The 19,252-nt window shown below is 33.6% G+C and overlaps 1 protein-coding gene across 1 annotated transcript in view; it reads right to left on the bottom strand.

Moving 5' to 3' along the window:
* Window positions 1-19,252, bottom strand: part of MALRD1 (MAM and LDL receptor class A domain containing 1) — a 544,472-nt gene that overhangs the window by 195,363 nt on the left and 329,857 nt on the right. Inside the window, exon 29 of the mRNA XM_074324842.2 lies at window positions 18,498-18,681. Within this exon, the coding sequence (XP_074180943.2) occupies window positions 18,498-18,681 (184 nt within the window). The remainder of the gene's footprint in view (window positions 1-18,497; window positions 18,682-19,252) is intronic.

Raw genomic sequence — 19,252 nt, 5'->3', positions numbered from 1 at the left:
AAACATTCAAAAAATGATGATATAATTTTCCAATATATATTATAAAACACTCAAAATACCTTTATGTCAATAATGCATTTTACATTTTAAAATATTATGTATAGAAAACAATTAATTATTTCCATTTTTGACTGTATGAGATTTAAGTCACCTCATCTGACAGGAAATAGCTACAATGTATAATAAAATATTGAAATATATTTTAAATTCAAGACTCTTCAAAGCCAGAAATGAAATAAATTCAGCCAACAGGAAGTTTCTGTTGAAATCTTCAGATAACTTCATTGGCTTAGGGCGTACTCAGGACAGGGGAATTATTGGAAGCTCCCAGACAAAACTGGAAGCAACAGAGTAACCTACTGCATTAGAATCAATGAGAAGTAAACCTGTCTCTCAGAAAGGGTGGAAATGGTACATATATCATCTGAATCCAAAATTTATATGGAATCACAAAAGGTTAACAAGACCCAAGACACTCCTGAGAAAGAAGATCAAAATCAAGAGACTATGTACTTTAGATAACAAAATTTACTTAAACATCATGATAAATTACAATAAGATGGTGTAGAATGGCAGAGATAAACTAATACACCACAGAAACATAATTGAAGACTTAGAACTGAAAGTCATGTGTTTAGAAATCTGATTTTTGGCCTACATGGCAAGCACACTGGGAGGGGAAGAATGAACTTATCATCTATCAGCAACTTTCAGGCTGAGTTATGAGCACATCAGAGAGGATATAAAGATTTTGAAAAGGGGATAAAGGTACCAACTTTTAAGGAAATCAATTTCTAGCTCTCCATTTCCAAATATAAAGCTTCCTAAAAATTGGTGTGCCTGAGAAAGCACCCGTGACCATTCTGGTTCTCTTTTGCACATCCCCTTTCACAACCACACTCCATACTTTTTAGGAGACAGAGATTTGCATCTTTCCCTCTATTTGACATTCAAAAATACATATGGGCAAGTGGTGGCAGTTGAAATATGACATTTTTAGCTAATTTAAAGTCTCACCTCTTCTATTCCCTATTTTCAAGGAATGATTCATCCAGATGGAGAGGTTCGTGAGATGGAAGCCAAAAAAATTAGCATAAAACCATTTATCATACGTTATTTACTACTAACACAGTCATAACTAAAAATACAGCTATATTTTTAAATTAAGAAAGCTGAAGATATAAATACAAATGTAAATATGTTTTGATATCTTCAAGTTCTCATCAAAGTTGTCTTTGAATATTTGATACAAATTAGCATTGCTCACCGAAAGCTTGGGAGCATACACATCTACAGAAAAATCACAGTAGCTGAGGTACTCTTAGTAGCTGACATACTCTTAGTAGCTACAAGTTAAATATTTAACGCCTCAGAAAACGGACTCCCTGTAATGACATTACCGTGTTTCATGAATAAATATGATGGCAAAAGCCATTGTTCAATAGATTGTGTCAAAAATTATAGGAGATTTAAAAAAAAGGCTATGCCTTAGAGCAAGAAAATTATGTTACTACTAAGATTATAGCAAACAAAGAAGAACTTGTTGAATTAGGACACTTTCACACAAGTATATTTGGATTTACAATAGGATTGGAATATATTTATAAATACACATATATTTATATTTTTTTGACAAAGCAGAAGTGTGGCCTGATTGCTCATATTCATCTCTTTACTCATTTAAAATATTGGTTCAAAACTCAATAGTCAAAAACCAAATATCTTGATTAAAAGATGAGCAAAGGGCTTGAATAGATATTTCTCCAAAAAAGATATACAGATGGCCAATAAGCACATGAAAAGATGCTCAGCATCACTAATTAAAATTAGGGAAATGCAAACCAAAACTGAAGTGAGATACCACCTCACACTCATTAGGATGGCTACTATAAAACAGCAATAACAATAACAAAAACCAACCAACCAAACAAAAAAACAGAAAAGTTTTAGTGAGAATATTGAGATACTGGAATGCCCTCAAAAACTTAAAAATATAATTACCAAATGATCCAGCAATTCTGCTTCTGGACATATATCAAAAAGAATCAAAAGCATGGACTCGAACAGATATGTAGCTTATATTCATAGCAGCATTATTTACCATAGTCAAAGGTGGACGCAACACAAGTGTTCACTGACAGATCAATGTATAAACAAAATGTGCTCTATACATACAATGGAATATCATTTAGACTTAAAAAGGAGATTTTTATATATGTTACAACATGGATGAACTTTTGATGATATTGTGCTAAGTGAAATAAGCCAATCACAAAAGGACAAACACTGCATGATTCTACTTATATGCAGTACCTAGTCAAATTCAAAGAGATAGAAAGTAGAATGGTGGTTGCCAAGACTTGGGAATGGGGGAAATGGGAAGTCGTATTTTAATGGATACAGAGTTTCAGTTTTGCAAGACGAAAAGAGTTATTTCATGCATGTTGGTGATGGTTCCACAACAGTGTAAATGTACTTAATGACATTGAACTGTACACTTAAAAATGATTGAGATGGTAAATTTTATGATGTTCTATTTTACCACAATTAAAAAATATATATTTGCTGATTGTCTACTGAGTTTTAGGCACTGATCTAGGAGCAGGTGTTACAGCATAGTCTGACTTTATTCTAAACTTCAATTTGGAAATATTTTTATTGATAAACAAGCTTTGGATGCTAAAATACTTACCCTTGATTTGCAGAGTATGAGACAGTGCCATTAAAATGGCAAATACTATTTTCTAGGAGATTAAGCTTGTATATTTTTTTCAAAAGACGTAAGGAATATGGGATCTTTATATTCAGTAATTATTGTAATTAGAAGTAGGCTGGCTGTCTTGTGGATGCATATTTACACATTTCTTGAGTTTAACAAATAAAGATAGGCTTATAACGATGAAAACTAAGTCTGGATTGACAATGAAACTGTGTTTACCAAACAGTACACATGACAGACATTTTCAAAACAATGAGTGAACTAAATCTGCATCTCCAAAGTTTTGATATAAATACGTCTGCATCATGTGATAAAATACTTATGTTATCAAAAATAATAAAGTTATATCAAAATTATTCGTATTTCAAACTGTCACATCTTTATGACTTAATTTGTGTAGAGTAACTTGGGAATCATTTTATTTTAATACTAAGATGAAAATATACATTTAAAATACTCTTTTATATGTATGATAAGGGCTCAAATAATAAAGGGCACATTATAATTATCTAAAACTTTATAAATTATGGGTGCTTGGACCCCAATCCAGAGATAATGATTTAACTGACCTGGAATGGGGCCTGGACAGAAATATTATTCTAAGCTCCCCAAGAGATGCTAGCGTGCAGCCAGAGTTGAGATCACTGAGGCATTTCACAAGAGGAAATAAACTTCTTCTTTTTTTTTTTTTTTTAATGAGAGAAGAAAGAAAGAAAAAGCAAAAGAAAGAGAGACAGAGAGGGAAGGACAGACTGGGGGAAGGATAGAAGGAAGAAAAACAATTTTTTGCCTTTTCAGAGAAATACATTTGTCATAGTGGGCTGTGGGCAACATTAGTGTCAGACCCAATGTGAAAAAAAGAGTATAAAATCAGGCACGAAATGGATTGATTTCTGGAAATGGACTTTCTGGGATCCTGGAAAACTGGAGATTGTGGGTTTTTCAGATCATAAACCCTGGGACCTCCATATGCCTTATCGAGCATATGTTCTCATTATGGTCTCTTATGGACATTCCACAGCTTATTAAGCCATTGAATCCAAAACTCAAAGAAGGCTGCCTTCCACTCAACTTCATTTCAATGTGCTTACAACAGTTAATATATACTGAGATAACTTTGACTCAATGACTCGACTCATAAAAATATATCTAGGCATAAAATTACATTAAAGATAACCTAGAAATATATTAACAAGGGAAAAAACAATAAAATTATTAATTTCCTAATATTTTCATTTCTTTTTTTATTAATTCAACCAACACATTTAGCTTTACTATAGAGTAAACAGATCTTTTAATACTTTGGACTATGGTTATATTTAAAGCAATTACAAACATGAAAGCATCACCCTGCCAAATGAATTCCTATGAGTCCTTGATAATCAGGATAATCACTTAATTTCACATTTTAGTTTCCACCAGTGTGAGACAATTAAAGAGAATTCTAATTAACTGTTAAAAAATAAACAAGTAAAATGAATACAGGGTGTTCCTTTAGTGCAAAGGACAACTGAATAAAAAGAAAATAGTACATTAAATAGTACATTACTAGGAAAGTAAATTGTGCCAGCATGTTATAAAGAAAAAAACAAAACAACCTTATGTGAACTTTGTTTGTTTTTTGTTTGTTTGTTTGTTTTTTTGTTTGTTTGTTTGTTTTTTTGGTAAAGGACTAGGGAAGAAGGAACAACCAAAAATGTAAAGCATAATTAAAGTTAGGCAAAATCTGGTGATGAGGTAGTATGGTTCAAAGACATTTAAGACATAAAATGTAAAGATGGGAAAATATGAAGAATATTTAATCTTAGAATATTTCCTAAGTTTAGTGATAAAGGCAAACCTATAAAGTAAAACCTTGACTAAATTATATAAATTAGATGGAAAATATTTTCATTCAAAGTACTGTAAACAACATGAAAAAAATGAAAAGCAAGAAAAACCTATTTACAACATATTTTATAAAAGAGGATTTATATAATTAGTGAAGAAACAGCACTTCCAAATCCATACAAGAAAGCAAACAGCTCAATAGATATTTTTGGTAAGGAAATAATTGGGTGATTCTCAAAAGAAGAAATGTGTATGGACAATAAATTATAAGCATACTGGTTAAAAAAAGTTTAACCTCATTATTGATCATAGATGTAAATTAAAACACTACATCATTTCACCTACTGAATTAGGAAAATTTCCTTTTAAAAATTTAATGAAAGCCAGTGTTGGTGAGGATTTAAAAAATAAATTAATTTACCTAAACACAAGTGGGAAAGCAATCTTGATGGAAGTGGGAGAGTTTAAGAAAGGGTTAAGGTGTTAAATTATGGACACAGGGAAACATACCAAAGATTGAGAAGAACTAAGCAAGAAGCAACCTTAACAGAGAGAGTGTGGAGAAACGTACCAAAGAACATTGGGTGAAAAGTGCGGGTGGAAATTTACATATTTATATTTGGTCTTAATTGAAAACATATATCTAAGTCATAGTTTTGTAAACTCTTAGGCTGAGAAATTGCCTATTAGGAACTTGTGGCAGGTTATTTGTTCGTTAAACACATATCCATCCCCTTCCTCATCCTTAGTTTTGAATAAACACATTTCCTAGATTTCCTTATGATTTGATCATGTGACATAACTTTGGCCAATTAGTTATAAGTCAAATTGATATACACCAGCTTCAAGGAAACTTTTTAAAGGGCAGCTGGTAGGTGCTTTTTGCCTCTTTTTCCACCTTATTTTTTTTCCTACCATCTGGGAGATGACTGCACCTAAATCACTCATTGTGAACTATCATCTTCCCCACAATATTTCAAATAAGCCATCCTCCCTCTATTCCCACAGCATATGCTAGATCAATGCATTACTGCATTATTTTTTAACTACACCATTCGACTAGCCATCTATTGGAACAATTAACTTATCTGTGTAATACCCTTCAATACTTGTTTATGGAGGTATTGTGTTAGTATTAATATTTGTTGAATTAATACTATTCCAAGAATACATTTTCAATGAGCCAATAGTGGACTCGTTTACCCCATTCCCTTCATCTGATGACTCCCACTCATCCATATGGTCATCAAGGTGGGGGCCCAGTAGGCATGTTTGCACACCATGTCCCTGCCATCTGAATATAATTAACTTGTCAGAGGGTGGCCATTTGACCCAAGACTGGTCAATCGGAGTCTCCCACCAGAGAATTTAGAAATATAACTAATGAGTTTCTGTAACAATATGTTACAGTCTCTTCCTCTACTGTGTGCTACAGTAGAGGAAGCTGGTTATATGGAGACAGGGAACTGAAACAGATGTGCAGAGGGAAGCAATTAAAAAAATAACACACACAGAAAGATGACAGCTCAAGTTTCCCCTTTTCAAACCTTGGTTTTAGATCCTTTCTGAAGCTGGACTGCTTTCCTGATCTTGGTTTTCCCGAGATTCCTCATATCCTCAAAAAAACTCCCTTTGTATTTGATGCCAGAGGCAATTAAACTAGACCTAATTAACCTAGAGATTTCCCATAAATTATCAATGTACAAAGACTAAAAGACCAAACAGTAAACTAGTTGAAAGAAATCCAAACCATGCTTGGTTTCTTTCGCTGAGCTCCTTCCTTACCTTTTAACCAACAATTTAAAATTCTGTATTTCTCATCTCCTCTGAGGCAAAATTCCAGATAACTTAGGTTCCTCGTTTTGTTCAAATACTTCAAGAACTCATTCTGTATAAAACATCATTCCCTCTGTAAAGGAGATCATGTATGTGCTGGGTCTAGTTTGACCTTGACACCCACTAGGTGTTCAGTATATATTAGTTTCCTTCCATTGTCTTGATTATCACATATCTAATTCATGTTTCCATTAAAACATGAAGTTTGCGTGCATCTGATCCATGGGGGAATTATGTCAATACAACACAGAAGTTGTGTTGATTCCCACATGATTTTTCCCACTACGATAATGTGCTACACCACCAAGGCACAACAGATGGAAACACTAAAACAGCTGAGCCCAGCCATCCTCAGTACAATGGGGGCTGTACTCCCAGCGATCTTTGCTCTGCTCCTCTACAAGCTCTTTCAGAAGTGCTTATGTGTTCTAAGGTTTTCCAACGTTTGGTCACTTTTCCCTTGTCTCTGTAATTCAACAACCCTTAAACTTTTTTATACCACTTTTTCATCAAGATTCCTTGCCTCCCACCTCACCCTTCTTTTTTTAGGTAAAGTGCTATATTTACCGAAAACTGCCTCTGTTTGTTAGAATTTTTAAATGCTTTAAGCTTCGCCAGTACTTTTGTTATGGTTGCTATTGTTTATTTCAGTGCTGTATAAATTAGTTACCTATGCTCTTCGTGGCTTGCCCCAACCCTATTTTCCCATAAGCCCTTTTTTTGTGTGATTGTTCAAAATATGAGGTTTTCCAGAAACTCATACATGCCTCTGTGTGTATGTGTGTGCGCGTGTTCCATCAAATATAATAGAAAAGGAAACTAATATATACTGAACACCTGGCCCCGCCTTAATATTTGTACATGTATAAACACCTGTAGATTTTATTGAAACCTATTTCTTCATGTTTGATCCAACTGGATATAAATTCCTTGAGTTCCATACCTACTCATTTAAATACACCCAAGGGGAGTACTTGCATGTCTTACATATATTTGTTTCAGGGCTGAGGAATATATCTTTTAACTGTGTAATGAAAAATAAAAATAGATACATTGTAAGTTTAAAATGGGAAGTCTTACTGATAAACAATATTTATTTTGAATAGAAAATAATTAGTATAGTTCAGTAAAAATTGAAATGCCATATTGTCACAAATTCTCTATGCAATGGGTCTTGCTGACCCAGGTATTAAGTGTAGAAATGTTCATTGTAATTGGAACAAATTGTAATTAGAAATTACATAAATTGGAACTAATGTTAGCATTCAGATTTATGGTAGCCTTCATTAGGGATATTTCAAGGGCTATTTAAGGCTCACTAAAATGTATCCTAAAGTGATTATTTTTATTTAATATTATGAATGAAGTTATATCAATGTGCTTCGATTATAATCAAGTATAATCACATTAATTATAATATTATCATATCATATTATCATTATGATATGATTATAATTACATGTTAAAATGCAGACCATTGTGACAATGAAATGCAAATTTTATCAATTTTATTAAAAGATAAAGTAATATCTCATATTTTCTAGTTGTGTAATAAATGTTGACTTAAATATAATGTTAAAGTAATTAGATCCATTCATGGCTTTGATTTTCTAATTTAAAATAGCTGATTAAAAATATAATAATCTCCATTACATAGTCCTATTGTTTAAAATATGGGCATGGGACCGGGAATAAGAACCTATTCTCTGATTTTACAAGAAGGAAATAACTTAATGAAGAACAATGTTGTTGGTTACCCATGACAATAAGGTTTCTCTCCTGAGGCCTTTTTCAAATCAATTCAATCGATAGGGGGAAAAAACACTGAGTAAATGGGAGAGGGGTAGGGATGGGGGAAAAGGTAAAGGGATTAGAAAGTACAAATTAGTAGTCACAATATAGCCATGGGGATGTGAAAGACAGTTTGAGGAATATACTCAATAATGTTGTAAAGATTTTGTAGGGGGTCAGATGGGCAATTGTCTTATTAGGCAGAACACTTCATGGACTGATGCGCTATATACCTGAAGCTGAATAATACTCAGTGTCAACTATAATTAAATATATATAATATTAAGTTCTGACAATTAAGTTTGCAAACTTGCCACTGTGCACTTACATTGGCAGCTCTGCACAAATAGCTCGGTAAGGTTTCATAACCTTGGTATATCAGTGTCTCACAGCTGTGTTTGTGTCGACATGTGGTGGTGCCTTGCTGAGTGGTGTTCATTATTGTTGTTGCATGTTGTGTGTTTTTGTGTGCAATCATGAGAATGTCTGAGCTGGAATTAGAGCAATGAACAAACATTAAATTTCTTGTTAAACTTGGCCAGAGTGGAAGTGAAATCAGGGACATGTTAGTCCAAGTTTATGGGGATAATGCCATGAAGAAAACAGCAGTGTACAAATGGATGAAATGTTTTTTCTGAGGGGAGAGAATGCATCACTCATGAATAGAGGTTGGGGCAGCCAGTAACGAACAGAACTGATGAAAATATTGCAAAAATTCTTCAAACTGTGCATCAAAATTGTCAGCTGACAGTGAGAAGCATAGCAGATGAAGTAAACATCGATAGAGAAACAGTTAGGAAAATCTTAACTGAAAATCTTGGCATGAAAAAGGTGTGCACAAAAATGGTCCCGAAGGAGCTCACCAATGAGCAAAAGCAAAGGAGAGTTGAAGTTTGCCAAGACCTTTTGGAGAGGCAAGACGATGTTTTGGGCCATGTTACACAGGTGATGAAACATGGGTGTACCAATACGACCCTGAAACAAAGCATCGAAGTGCACAATGAAAGTCAGCCAATTCTACATGACCAAAAAAGTTTTGTCAGTCTAAATCAAGAGTCAAAACGATGTTGCTAACTTTTTTTGATATCAAAGGGACTATTCTTTATGAATTAGTACCAACTGGACAGTTAACCAAGTTTACTATTAATATTTGGAAGTGCTGAAAGGCTGTGTGAAAAAGTTAGATGACATGAACTTTTCACCAATAGTTCATGGCTCTTGCATCACGACAATGCACCAGCTCACACAGCACTGTCTGTGAGGGAGTTTTTAGCCAGTAAATAAATAACTGTATTGGAACACCCTCCCTACTCATCTGATCTGGCCCCCAATGACTTCTTTCTTTACCCAAAGACAAAGTAAATATTGAAAGGAAGACATTTTGATGACAGTCAGGACATTAAGGGTAATACAATGACAGCTCTGATGGCCATTCCAGAAAAAGAGTTCCAAAACTGCTTTGAAGGGTGGACTAGGCGCTGGCGTCAGTGCATAGCTTCCCAAGGGGAGTACTTTGAAGGTGACCATAGTGATATTCGGCAATGAGGTATGTAGCACTTTTTCTAGGATGAAATCGTGAGCCTAATTGTGAGTCCTTGTATATATATATATATATATATATATATATATATATATATATATATATATATATATATATATATAGAGTCATGAATGTGGAGTACAGCATAGGAAATAGAGTCAGTAGAATTGTGACAGCTATATATGATATCAGAGGGATAGTAGATTGGTGCAGGGGGTTATCATTTTGTGAGGAGTGTAGTGTCTAACTATTACATTGTTTTGTACACATGAAACTAATAATAAAAACAGTGCATTTTACAAAATAATAAATTTAATTAATTAATCCAAGTGAGGGCTATAGCTGGCAATGACTGAAAGTAGATAGTTGATACCACAAGAATTCTCTCCACTTCTTGGTTCTGAATTTTGCTTAGTATCAACTTTATTCTCCTGAGCTTTTTCCTCATAAGACTGGAGGCAGGGATGCTGGAAGTCTTTTTTGTTTTGTTTTGTTTTTTGTGTTTTTTTTTAATGTATTTAGAGTTTAGAGTATTAGAATCTTTAAGGTAAGCATACTTCTTTCTTACATTTTCAGTTTGAAAAATACTGCCAACTATCAATAGCTTGGTTGTGATTTTTTGTTTGTTTATTAATTAAACAACCACAAGCGTCACAATATGACCTTAAAGAGAACAAATGTATTCACTTCCAAGGTTGCAATGCTAGACAACCCAATGTTAAATACAACTTTACATATCGTGTTTCCCCCAAAATAAGATCTAATCAGAAAATAAACCACAGCATGATTTTTCAGGAAGCTTATAATATAAAATAAGCCCTAATGTGTCTTTTGGAGCAAAAATTAATATAAGACCTGGTCTTATTTTCAGGGAAATACTCTAGGGCTTATTTTATATTATGAGCATCCTGAAAAATCATGCTGGGGCTTATTTTCTAGTTAGATCTTATTTTCGGGGAAACAGGGTATATATATATATAAACACACACATTAATATATACACACACATCACACAGTATGACTCTTTAATAGACCTAACTGCAAATAATGTTTCTCTATGTAATATAGGAAACTACATGATATCATTATTCTTCCCTTTTGATGAAAAATCAAAATTTCTGACTCAATAAAAATCAGTTAACTTTCTTTGATTGAAAAATCAAAATGACTCATTTTTTGCATCAATATAGGTATGTATTTAGCAAAATACGCATTATACATGACATGTCATTGATATGTAAATTAGAAGAGGAAATATAATCAGGATATATATTAATTTTAATAAATGTTTTTAAATATGACAACACCTTTTGTTAATCAATGAAAGATATTCTCAAAAATGTAAGATGGTCATTTTAGTAAATAAATAAATAAAGTTTAAATTGAAGTAACAGGCTTATTTAAAAATATGAATTGGCTTTAAATAAAGAATATATTTAACAAATTACATCAATTCTGGGCAGAAGTTTTTAGCTTTAGGTATAAAAGGTGCATTGCAGTTTATATGAAAATTTAGAATAAAAATAGTCATATGTAGTCAGATAAAGAAACTGCTGACCTGGATTGAGTTCAAGTTGTGTAACATTTCTACATAAGATTTATTTTCTTCTCCTTCCCTCCCCTAACTGAAAAATTTTCTGAGTCCAAAATAAAATAAGTCCGTAGCAATGAGGGTTGGTTAAACATTATTATTTTTTTAAAACAGGATTTACAATATTTTAAAATATTTCAACTAGTATTACTAAAATGCTCCATTGTTAGGAACACTAGTGATACATCTGTAGTTTTTCAAGAGCATTTGAAATTATTGACAAAGTTGATATAACATTGTGTGACTGTTTTTACTGCCCAGGTATTCATGATTTTAGTAATATTCTATGCTGTTATGACTAAATATGGTTGTCTCTGTGCCATTAAGCATCAGTAAGGAAATCAACCTGGCTGGTATTATTCAGTGTAATCCCTGGGTATCTTACCAGAGAAGACATAAGGATTAAATTAAATATTGTTGTGATGATGATAATGATAATCATATCTAACATTTATTGAGTAGTTACCATGAAGAGTTACTGTTCAAATCTCTTGGCACATAGTCACTTGCTAAATCTTCACAATTACCTATAACGTACTGTGTTTCCCCGAAAATAAGACCTAGCCGGACAATCAGTTCTAATGCATCTTTTGGAGCATAAATTAATATAAGACCCTGTCGTATTTTACTATAATATAAGACCGGGTCTAATATAATATAATATAGCATAGCATAGCATAGCATAGCATAGCATAGCATAGCATAGCATAGCATAGCATAGCATAGCATAGCATAGCATAGCATAGCATAGCATAGCATAGCAATAGCATAGCAATAGCATAGCATAGCATAGCATAGCATAGCATAGCATAGCATAGCATAGCATAGCATAGCATAGCATAGCATAGCATAGCATAATATACTTATACTATATAAGACCAGGTCTTATATTAATTTTGCTCCAAAAGACACTTTAGCGCTGATTTTCTGGCTCGGTATTATTTTTGGAGAAACAGGGTAGGTTCTATTTTTATTGCTATAAAGAAACTGAGGCACTGAGTAGATTCGTACTTATTCAAGGTCACACAGCAAGTAAGTGGCAGAGTCAGGATTTAACCTGGGAAGTCTGATCCAGGGTTTTCTTACTTAACTAACCCCTGTGCTGTGAGAAGATCCCCCTTCAGGCCTTTCTGATGACAAAGCTGCGTATGAGGATGCCTCGCTACCTCCCTTCCCTCATATTCTTCTGCCCCAGCAATGTGCTCCCCTCCCAGCAAACCTGCCTCCCTGGCCCTGAGGTCTGGAGTGCCCTTCCCCGAGATCTTTGCATGGCTGCCTTTTATTTCATGTAAGCTTTTGCTCAACTGTAATCTTCAAAGAGACTGTACTGACCACTGCAACCAGGTTAATCATTCTCTACCGTTTTCACGCTAGTTCATTCACAGCACCTATCACTACGTGACGCAATATTACCTACTACTTCATTTATTGTCTGCGTCTGCCACCAGAATGTAACCCAAGGAAGGCAGAAACGTGCTCTGTTCTGAATTTTCACATATATAACAAGGTCTGAATAAATGGTTTCTATTAATTCATCCATCTGTCTGTCTATCTGTCCCTCTGTCCATCCATTCATCTATCCATCCATCTTCCCCTTCTTCCATCATGTATGCATCCTTGCATTAGCCAGTGTTACATATTATCTGGCCATTAGTTATTAAAAATAGAAGTCCCTTTTAATTATCTCATTAGTGTGAGATATTTAATTATTATTTTTTCTATTGACTACTACCTTTCTTTTTCTTTTCTGACAATATTTAAAAGAAAATTGTGAAAGATCTAAATGCAACACTTGGAACACTCATATGTTGAGAAGAAATACAGCTTTTTATCTAGACTAAGAGAAGATGGTAACTTTTGAAATTAAACTCCACAGGGTTCTGTTTATAGATTTATGTGCTCGTGAACTTTGTACACAGCAATCGCTGTTTTGTGATCTCCCAAGTTCAATTCGAATCCAGAGTGATGCTGCACTGAAATTATCATCATCAAGCCACTATTTTTCACTCCAGATCAATTACTGTTTAAAGGACACTTAGGAGTCCTACATACAGTTGTTAAGGGGGGAAAATGAAAGGCATGAAAGTGGTTGTAATAAAAAAGAAGTCTTTTCAAACTATCTGTGAAGACAATGTACTAGACCTCTAAAATTATAACGACATCGGCTTCTCTTTATTCCCAAGGTATTTCCTTCCTTTCACATTTAGGATTATTTGGGGGGCATGATGTGTTTTGATTTGCATGAATATAGAGGGAAACAGAGTAGCTATTGTGCTACGGTCTATTTAGAAGATTTTATTGACTTTTGGAAGTATTTTCTATTTCCTAAATTATTTCATTTTCCCCTGAACTGAAAACTGGTTATCATTCAAATGGATGTTCTATATTTTTCAGTGTAAAAGGCAACATCTTACACCATTATTGGCTCCCACCTGAAGCACCAGGTTTACCACTGTCTTGGAGACTGTTCACAGGGCAGTCCTGGAAATTTAAGACACAGAGGACACATGGGGAAGGACAGGAAATGCCGAGAGTCAAGAAAGGGGCATGAAAAGAGAAAATGGAAAATAAATAAAGCCAAACACTGTGAAGCACATGCATTTCAGCCCTGCCCTGTGGAGATGTGCACAGAATGGCAGCACAGAGCCTTCCACAGCTGAGGCCATCAATAAATGTTTGCTGAGCGTGTGAAAGGAACAGAACCAGATCTTAAATGTTGATAGAAAAAGTATTGTGCCTAAAATAATGTCAAGTCTTTTGCTGTTGTTGTTGATTTACAGTTTTAGCCAACAGGCTTGCAGTGCTTACTATATCTCATGCATTCTTCAAAGCACTTTATATAAAGTAAATTATTTAATCCTTGTCAGAAATTTAGGAGATGGAAGCAGTGTTGGTATCATTTTATAGCAGAGAAAAATGAGACAAAGAAAGGTTATGCCTAAAACCACAGAACAGGTAGCAAGTAGGTAAACCAGGATTTACACCTAGTGGTCTCCTTTGCAGGACTGACATAAATGTTATTTAGCATTAATAAATAGTAAACTCATTAAGAATCAGGCAAATGATTATACTTAATTAATGACTGTACTTAATAAATCATATTCTGATTGAAAATTGAGTAGGCATTTAAATTTAGAATCGACATGTTTATAATTACAATGATGGAATAGTCCTTTCCTTTCTACATAAGTTATCTTCCTACTCCTCTGCTCTATAGAATGCTGGTTGCATTTTATAAGATTTTTGTACAACCCATTTTTAAATCAACTTGAGTTTAAAAAGAGGAGATATTAATTTCATAATCCGTCAGCTATTTTTCTATAAATAAGCTACTGGGGTACTTGTTAACTTGTCTAAAAAATAATATATGCTTCTTAATGTGTCCCCAGGCAGACCTAAGAATATGTCTATTCTTTGGCTTTATTTTTCTTTTGGGGAAAAAATACAATAAATTTGATAGTAAACTGAAGATAGCACCAGAATGAAAAGAAATTAAAAAAAGAATATATCTGGCTTTATGTTGGCCACATACTAAATATTACCTAATAAATTGAGTTGTACATTTTTGAATGGAAAGTAAAAAGTAAATATGAAGCTCAAATAACTTTATTTGCAGGTGAAGTAGATAACTACCAAAAATACATCTCAGATATATCCTTTACCTTCTTCCACTTTTACTCTTAATCAATTTTAAACTTTGCTCTCAAGTATTCTGAAATTATAAAAATATGCATAGCTTTCAGAGTTGTCAGGTAATCCTAGGAAAATCTCAGAAATCGTCTATTATGATCCTGTCATTTTGCAAATGAAGAAACTGAGGCTCTAAAAGGACATGACCAACATTGCATGATTAGTGTCAAAACCCTGAAAAGGGTTGTATGTCTGCAGAATCTAAATCAATCAGTAAAAACATAAGGTGACTTGCTTTTTGGGATTTCCTGGCTCATTTCACCTCTGCCACTCTGATGTGGTCTCTTTCCTTCATTTGTCCCTGGTCTGCTTGATTTTGATTCCACTCCCACTAGTGTTTCTATTGGGTTGTTCATTTTTTGTATTGGTATGGAACATGGGCTGCTGTCCTGGAAAGGAAACCCGGTGTATCCATTTTGAGAGTTCATAGTTTCTAAACTTCTCCAGGTCCACAGACCTTCCACGGACCCTTTAGGCCCACTCATTCTCAAAGTGGATAAAACCCCTCTCATTATCAAACCATCTGACCTGTTTTTCAGTGAGTTTCTATTGGCTCTATTGTGATTCTCCTGCCTTCTCTATTATAGACATAAATATCACACAAGTCCTGTGGCCGTTGGCAGTTTGTCCCGATTAGCTTGTACATTGGGTTTTGTAGGGATGAATTTCCAGTGAATTTTGCTGTATATGTTTTGCATGGCATATTGACTGTGCTAACTAAATGCTCAGACTGTTTTGATGTGAGGACTTCAGAAAATCCAAAAGCTATTGTGCCACTACCACTACCATCTCTCCAGAATTCTCATTTCTTTTTTTATTTTAACAGCTTTACTGTTTATAATTTACATTGCGTAAGTTAGTCCATGTGAAGTTGACAATTTAATGGTTTCAGTATACTTATGAAGTTGTGCAACATTCACCATAAAAATTTAGAATATTTCATTAATCCATAGAGAAACCCCATATTCATTAACAGTCATTCCCCACCCCATATTCCTTCAGCCTTATGTAGCCACTAATCTACTTTCTGTCTCTACACATCTGCTATTCTGGACATTTTATATAAATGATATCATACAATCTCTGGTCTTTTGTGATTGGCAGAACATTAAATCATTTGTTAAGTTCTTCATTGCAAATGGGAAACAGCAACAATTCCATGATAGATTTTATAGTGATTTAATTGCATATGATTTGAAGTTGGTTTTCTAATACAGAGTGATAAGGTACTATATAAAATATAGCATAGTTAATAATAATGATGATAATTATAAAAATGTATAAGACATAAATTTTACTATTTTCTAAGAGTATTCTAAGCACTTCATATATATCAACGTATTTAATATTCACAGAAATCTATGATGGAAGTACCATTATTATCATCCCCATTTTATGGATGAAGAAACTGAGGCAAACTGAAATAAAGAAACTCACCCAAGCTAGTCAGTGGTAATGCCAGATTTCATGCCCAGATAGTTTCACTCAGGACTCCTTGTTCTTAACCACTATTCTAGGGTGCCTCTTGGATTTTTCAATGTTTCATCAACTATTATTCTCTTCTTCTAAATTACTATAGCAGAAAACAACTAAGGGTAACTTATATTCTAAGCTTCTTATTGTCCATAGTTCACAGCACTGATATTTTATTGGTATGTAATTTAAAACTAAGGAATCATTCTTTTTATTTTTTTTAGTTCCATATATAGTCTTTCCACCATATATATATATATATATATATATATATATATATATATATATATATGATATATATATATATACACATATATATATACACATATATATACATATGTTTTGCTTTTTATCTATCTTGACTAGAACATAATTTAAAAATCCTCATTATTTGTAGTAGGCTGGGTTATTAAAAACGGATGGTTACTTTTTCCTAAAATACACTTAATCTACAATTGACTATATTCACTGAAATTGACCACAGTTTGCCCCTTTCTTATTTATGACATAGAAAGAACTATAGCCTTAAAAATAGTTTATCATTACATATAAGATACTAAAGTATTACTTAGTAAGCTCAGTATTGGATTGAATTTAACAAAATTAATTATAATCATGTAAATTTTTGCAGGACTTTAAGAGAAAGAGGAGAAGAAACCATGCAAACTTCTACATGAACCCTGGTAAAGTTGAAAAAATAACTTTCAGTTTTCTTCTGTCCTGAATCAACCCATCTGGGAATCATTCTGCTTCCTTTGAGAGTACAGGAATCTCTCTTGTTTAATAAAAGCTTCTCTCTTTCTCAATCTTAGAAAAAATTTTGAAGAACTTTTTTCAAGTTGCCAGAATCATTTGTAGATTAAGGGACTAACTACAACAGAAATTTAGCATATTATTAGGAAAGTTACTAGAAAAGAGCTGAAGAAGCATATTCCCACTTCCAAGAGACCTTTTCATAATTATTTGTTTAGAACCCCACTTTCTGTTACCCAGGCGTCCTCTCCCAAACATCCCCAAGCATAAACCCTGTCTCCTGCTTGACATAGATACCTGGAGCTCTGCGCTCCCTAGGTCATCTGGTGTGCATGAATTCTGATTTTATGTAACAAATTCCTGGAAACATCATGGGGAAAATCAGATTCTAAAGGACTGACTTCTAAGCAGAATCCTTTGAAGCAGCGCTGGTCATAAAAAGAGCAGATTATTATAACACCACTAAAAAGCAAAGTCACATTTTTGACTGCCTCGGTGAAGTCATGTTTTAATATGAGAGAAACAATAAAATTAAATAACATTCGAGTTTAGCTCTCAGTTGCAGGGGCTTGCCTCCAAGTGAATCAGTGTAGAAAACCGCAGAAGGCATATCTTTCATTGGCAGTATATATCACAGAGTACTAATTTGGAAATCAGATGGAATAATTCCTCAGAAAGAACTTTGCCAATTGTGAAAATGCACAAATGCATTTTTAATTATTTTTGACATTTTTCTGGGTATTTTGGTAAGAAAATGTAAGTATAGTTATACTTCACATTTAGAAGCATGGTAAATAGCAAATTTTTTTCAAGTTACTGTTCACTTGCTAATGTAGCATTTTAAAACTCCTATACAAAGCTCTCAAGTTCTACTTGAAGTATACCTGGATGAACTTATTTATCTTAAATTCACTAACTGCTAGCTTTCTAACCCTGTTTTACTGGTTCATTTTAAATTAATCTAAACTAGATAAATGTACATAAATATTAGGCCTACACTTTAAAGTGTGTTGTAAATAAATTCAAAGGAGGACACTTCTGCAATGTTAGAAAGGGGATGGCATTGAAGGAAGAGAGAAATTATTTGTGCCATTGAAGGATGGAGAAAATATCATCGCTTAACATGTAACTGTAAGTGCAACAATTATGAAATTATCTCTTTTAATTGATTTTTATCTATGTACAACAGAAGAACATTTTGAAAACATCAAATAAAGATAAAATGGCTAGATTATAAGTGTCCTTCCAAAGGGAAGTGCTTTCCAGAAACTTACCGGTTGTGCAGTTTTTAAATTCAATGTCATCAATGGCAGCTCCTCCTCCTAGATCCCTTGTTCTGATCCCTTGAAATATAACTTCAAAATTCCTTAACTTTCCTAGCAGGATGACTGCCTTTTGCCAATGATCACCAGAGTTCTGCTCACTTTCTTGCCATGCTTTTGATAGTCCTTCCTCAGTCTGAAATTTAAAAAGTTTGTATTAAGGAAATAATTAAGCACAAAAGAAGGAAAACAAAAAACACACAAAAAAACACTTACAATAGAAGTATTTGATCAGTGAAAACTGATTTAAAAAAACATTGGAACTGATTAGCCATGATATACTTTACCTCATCAGAACAAAGACATACTAATCTGACATTTTTTTCCAAAAGTAAAATTAGCAGAAGTAGCAATAAACTTGCTTTGGTATTTTCAGAGACACCATTAGAATGTGTCCTGCTCAGTAAAATCCACCTCTCCCTACATGGACATAAAATTCATCATATCTGATGGAATCTGAACCGTTTACAGAGGCCCTGGGTTTACAGCTTTGGATATGCCCCCAAACTTCTACTCATATTCTTTAATTATTGAAATTGTACTTTCCCTCAAAGAAATAACTTACATGAGGAAAGGGAGAAACAGATGAAAGGAGGAATATGTGGGAGAAATCATATATCTCTAATGGATAAAGGCATTGTGGAATGAAGCGAGTATGAAGCAAAAGTGATAATTTCTAAATTCAGTCAGATTTCAAACATTAGATT

This window comes from Rhinolophus sinicus, chromosome 1, assembly GCF_057876585.1.
Source record: "Rhinolophus sinicus isolate RSI-liver-muscle chromosome 1, RSI-T2T, whole genome shotgun sequence".
Taxonomy (NCBI): domain Eukaryota; kingdom Metazoa; phylum Chordata; class Mammalia; order Chiroptera; family Rhinolophidae; genus Rhinolophus; species Rhinolophus sinicus.
Note: the sequence above shows the minus strand (reverse complement) of the source record. Positions and strands in the feature narration are given on the sequence as shown.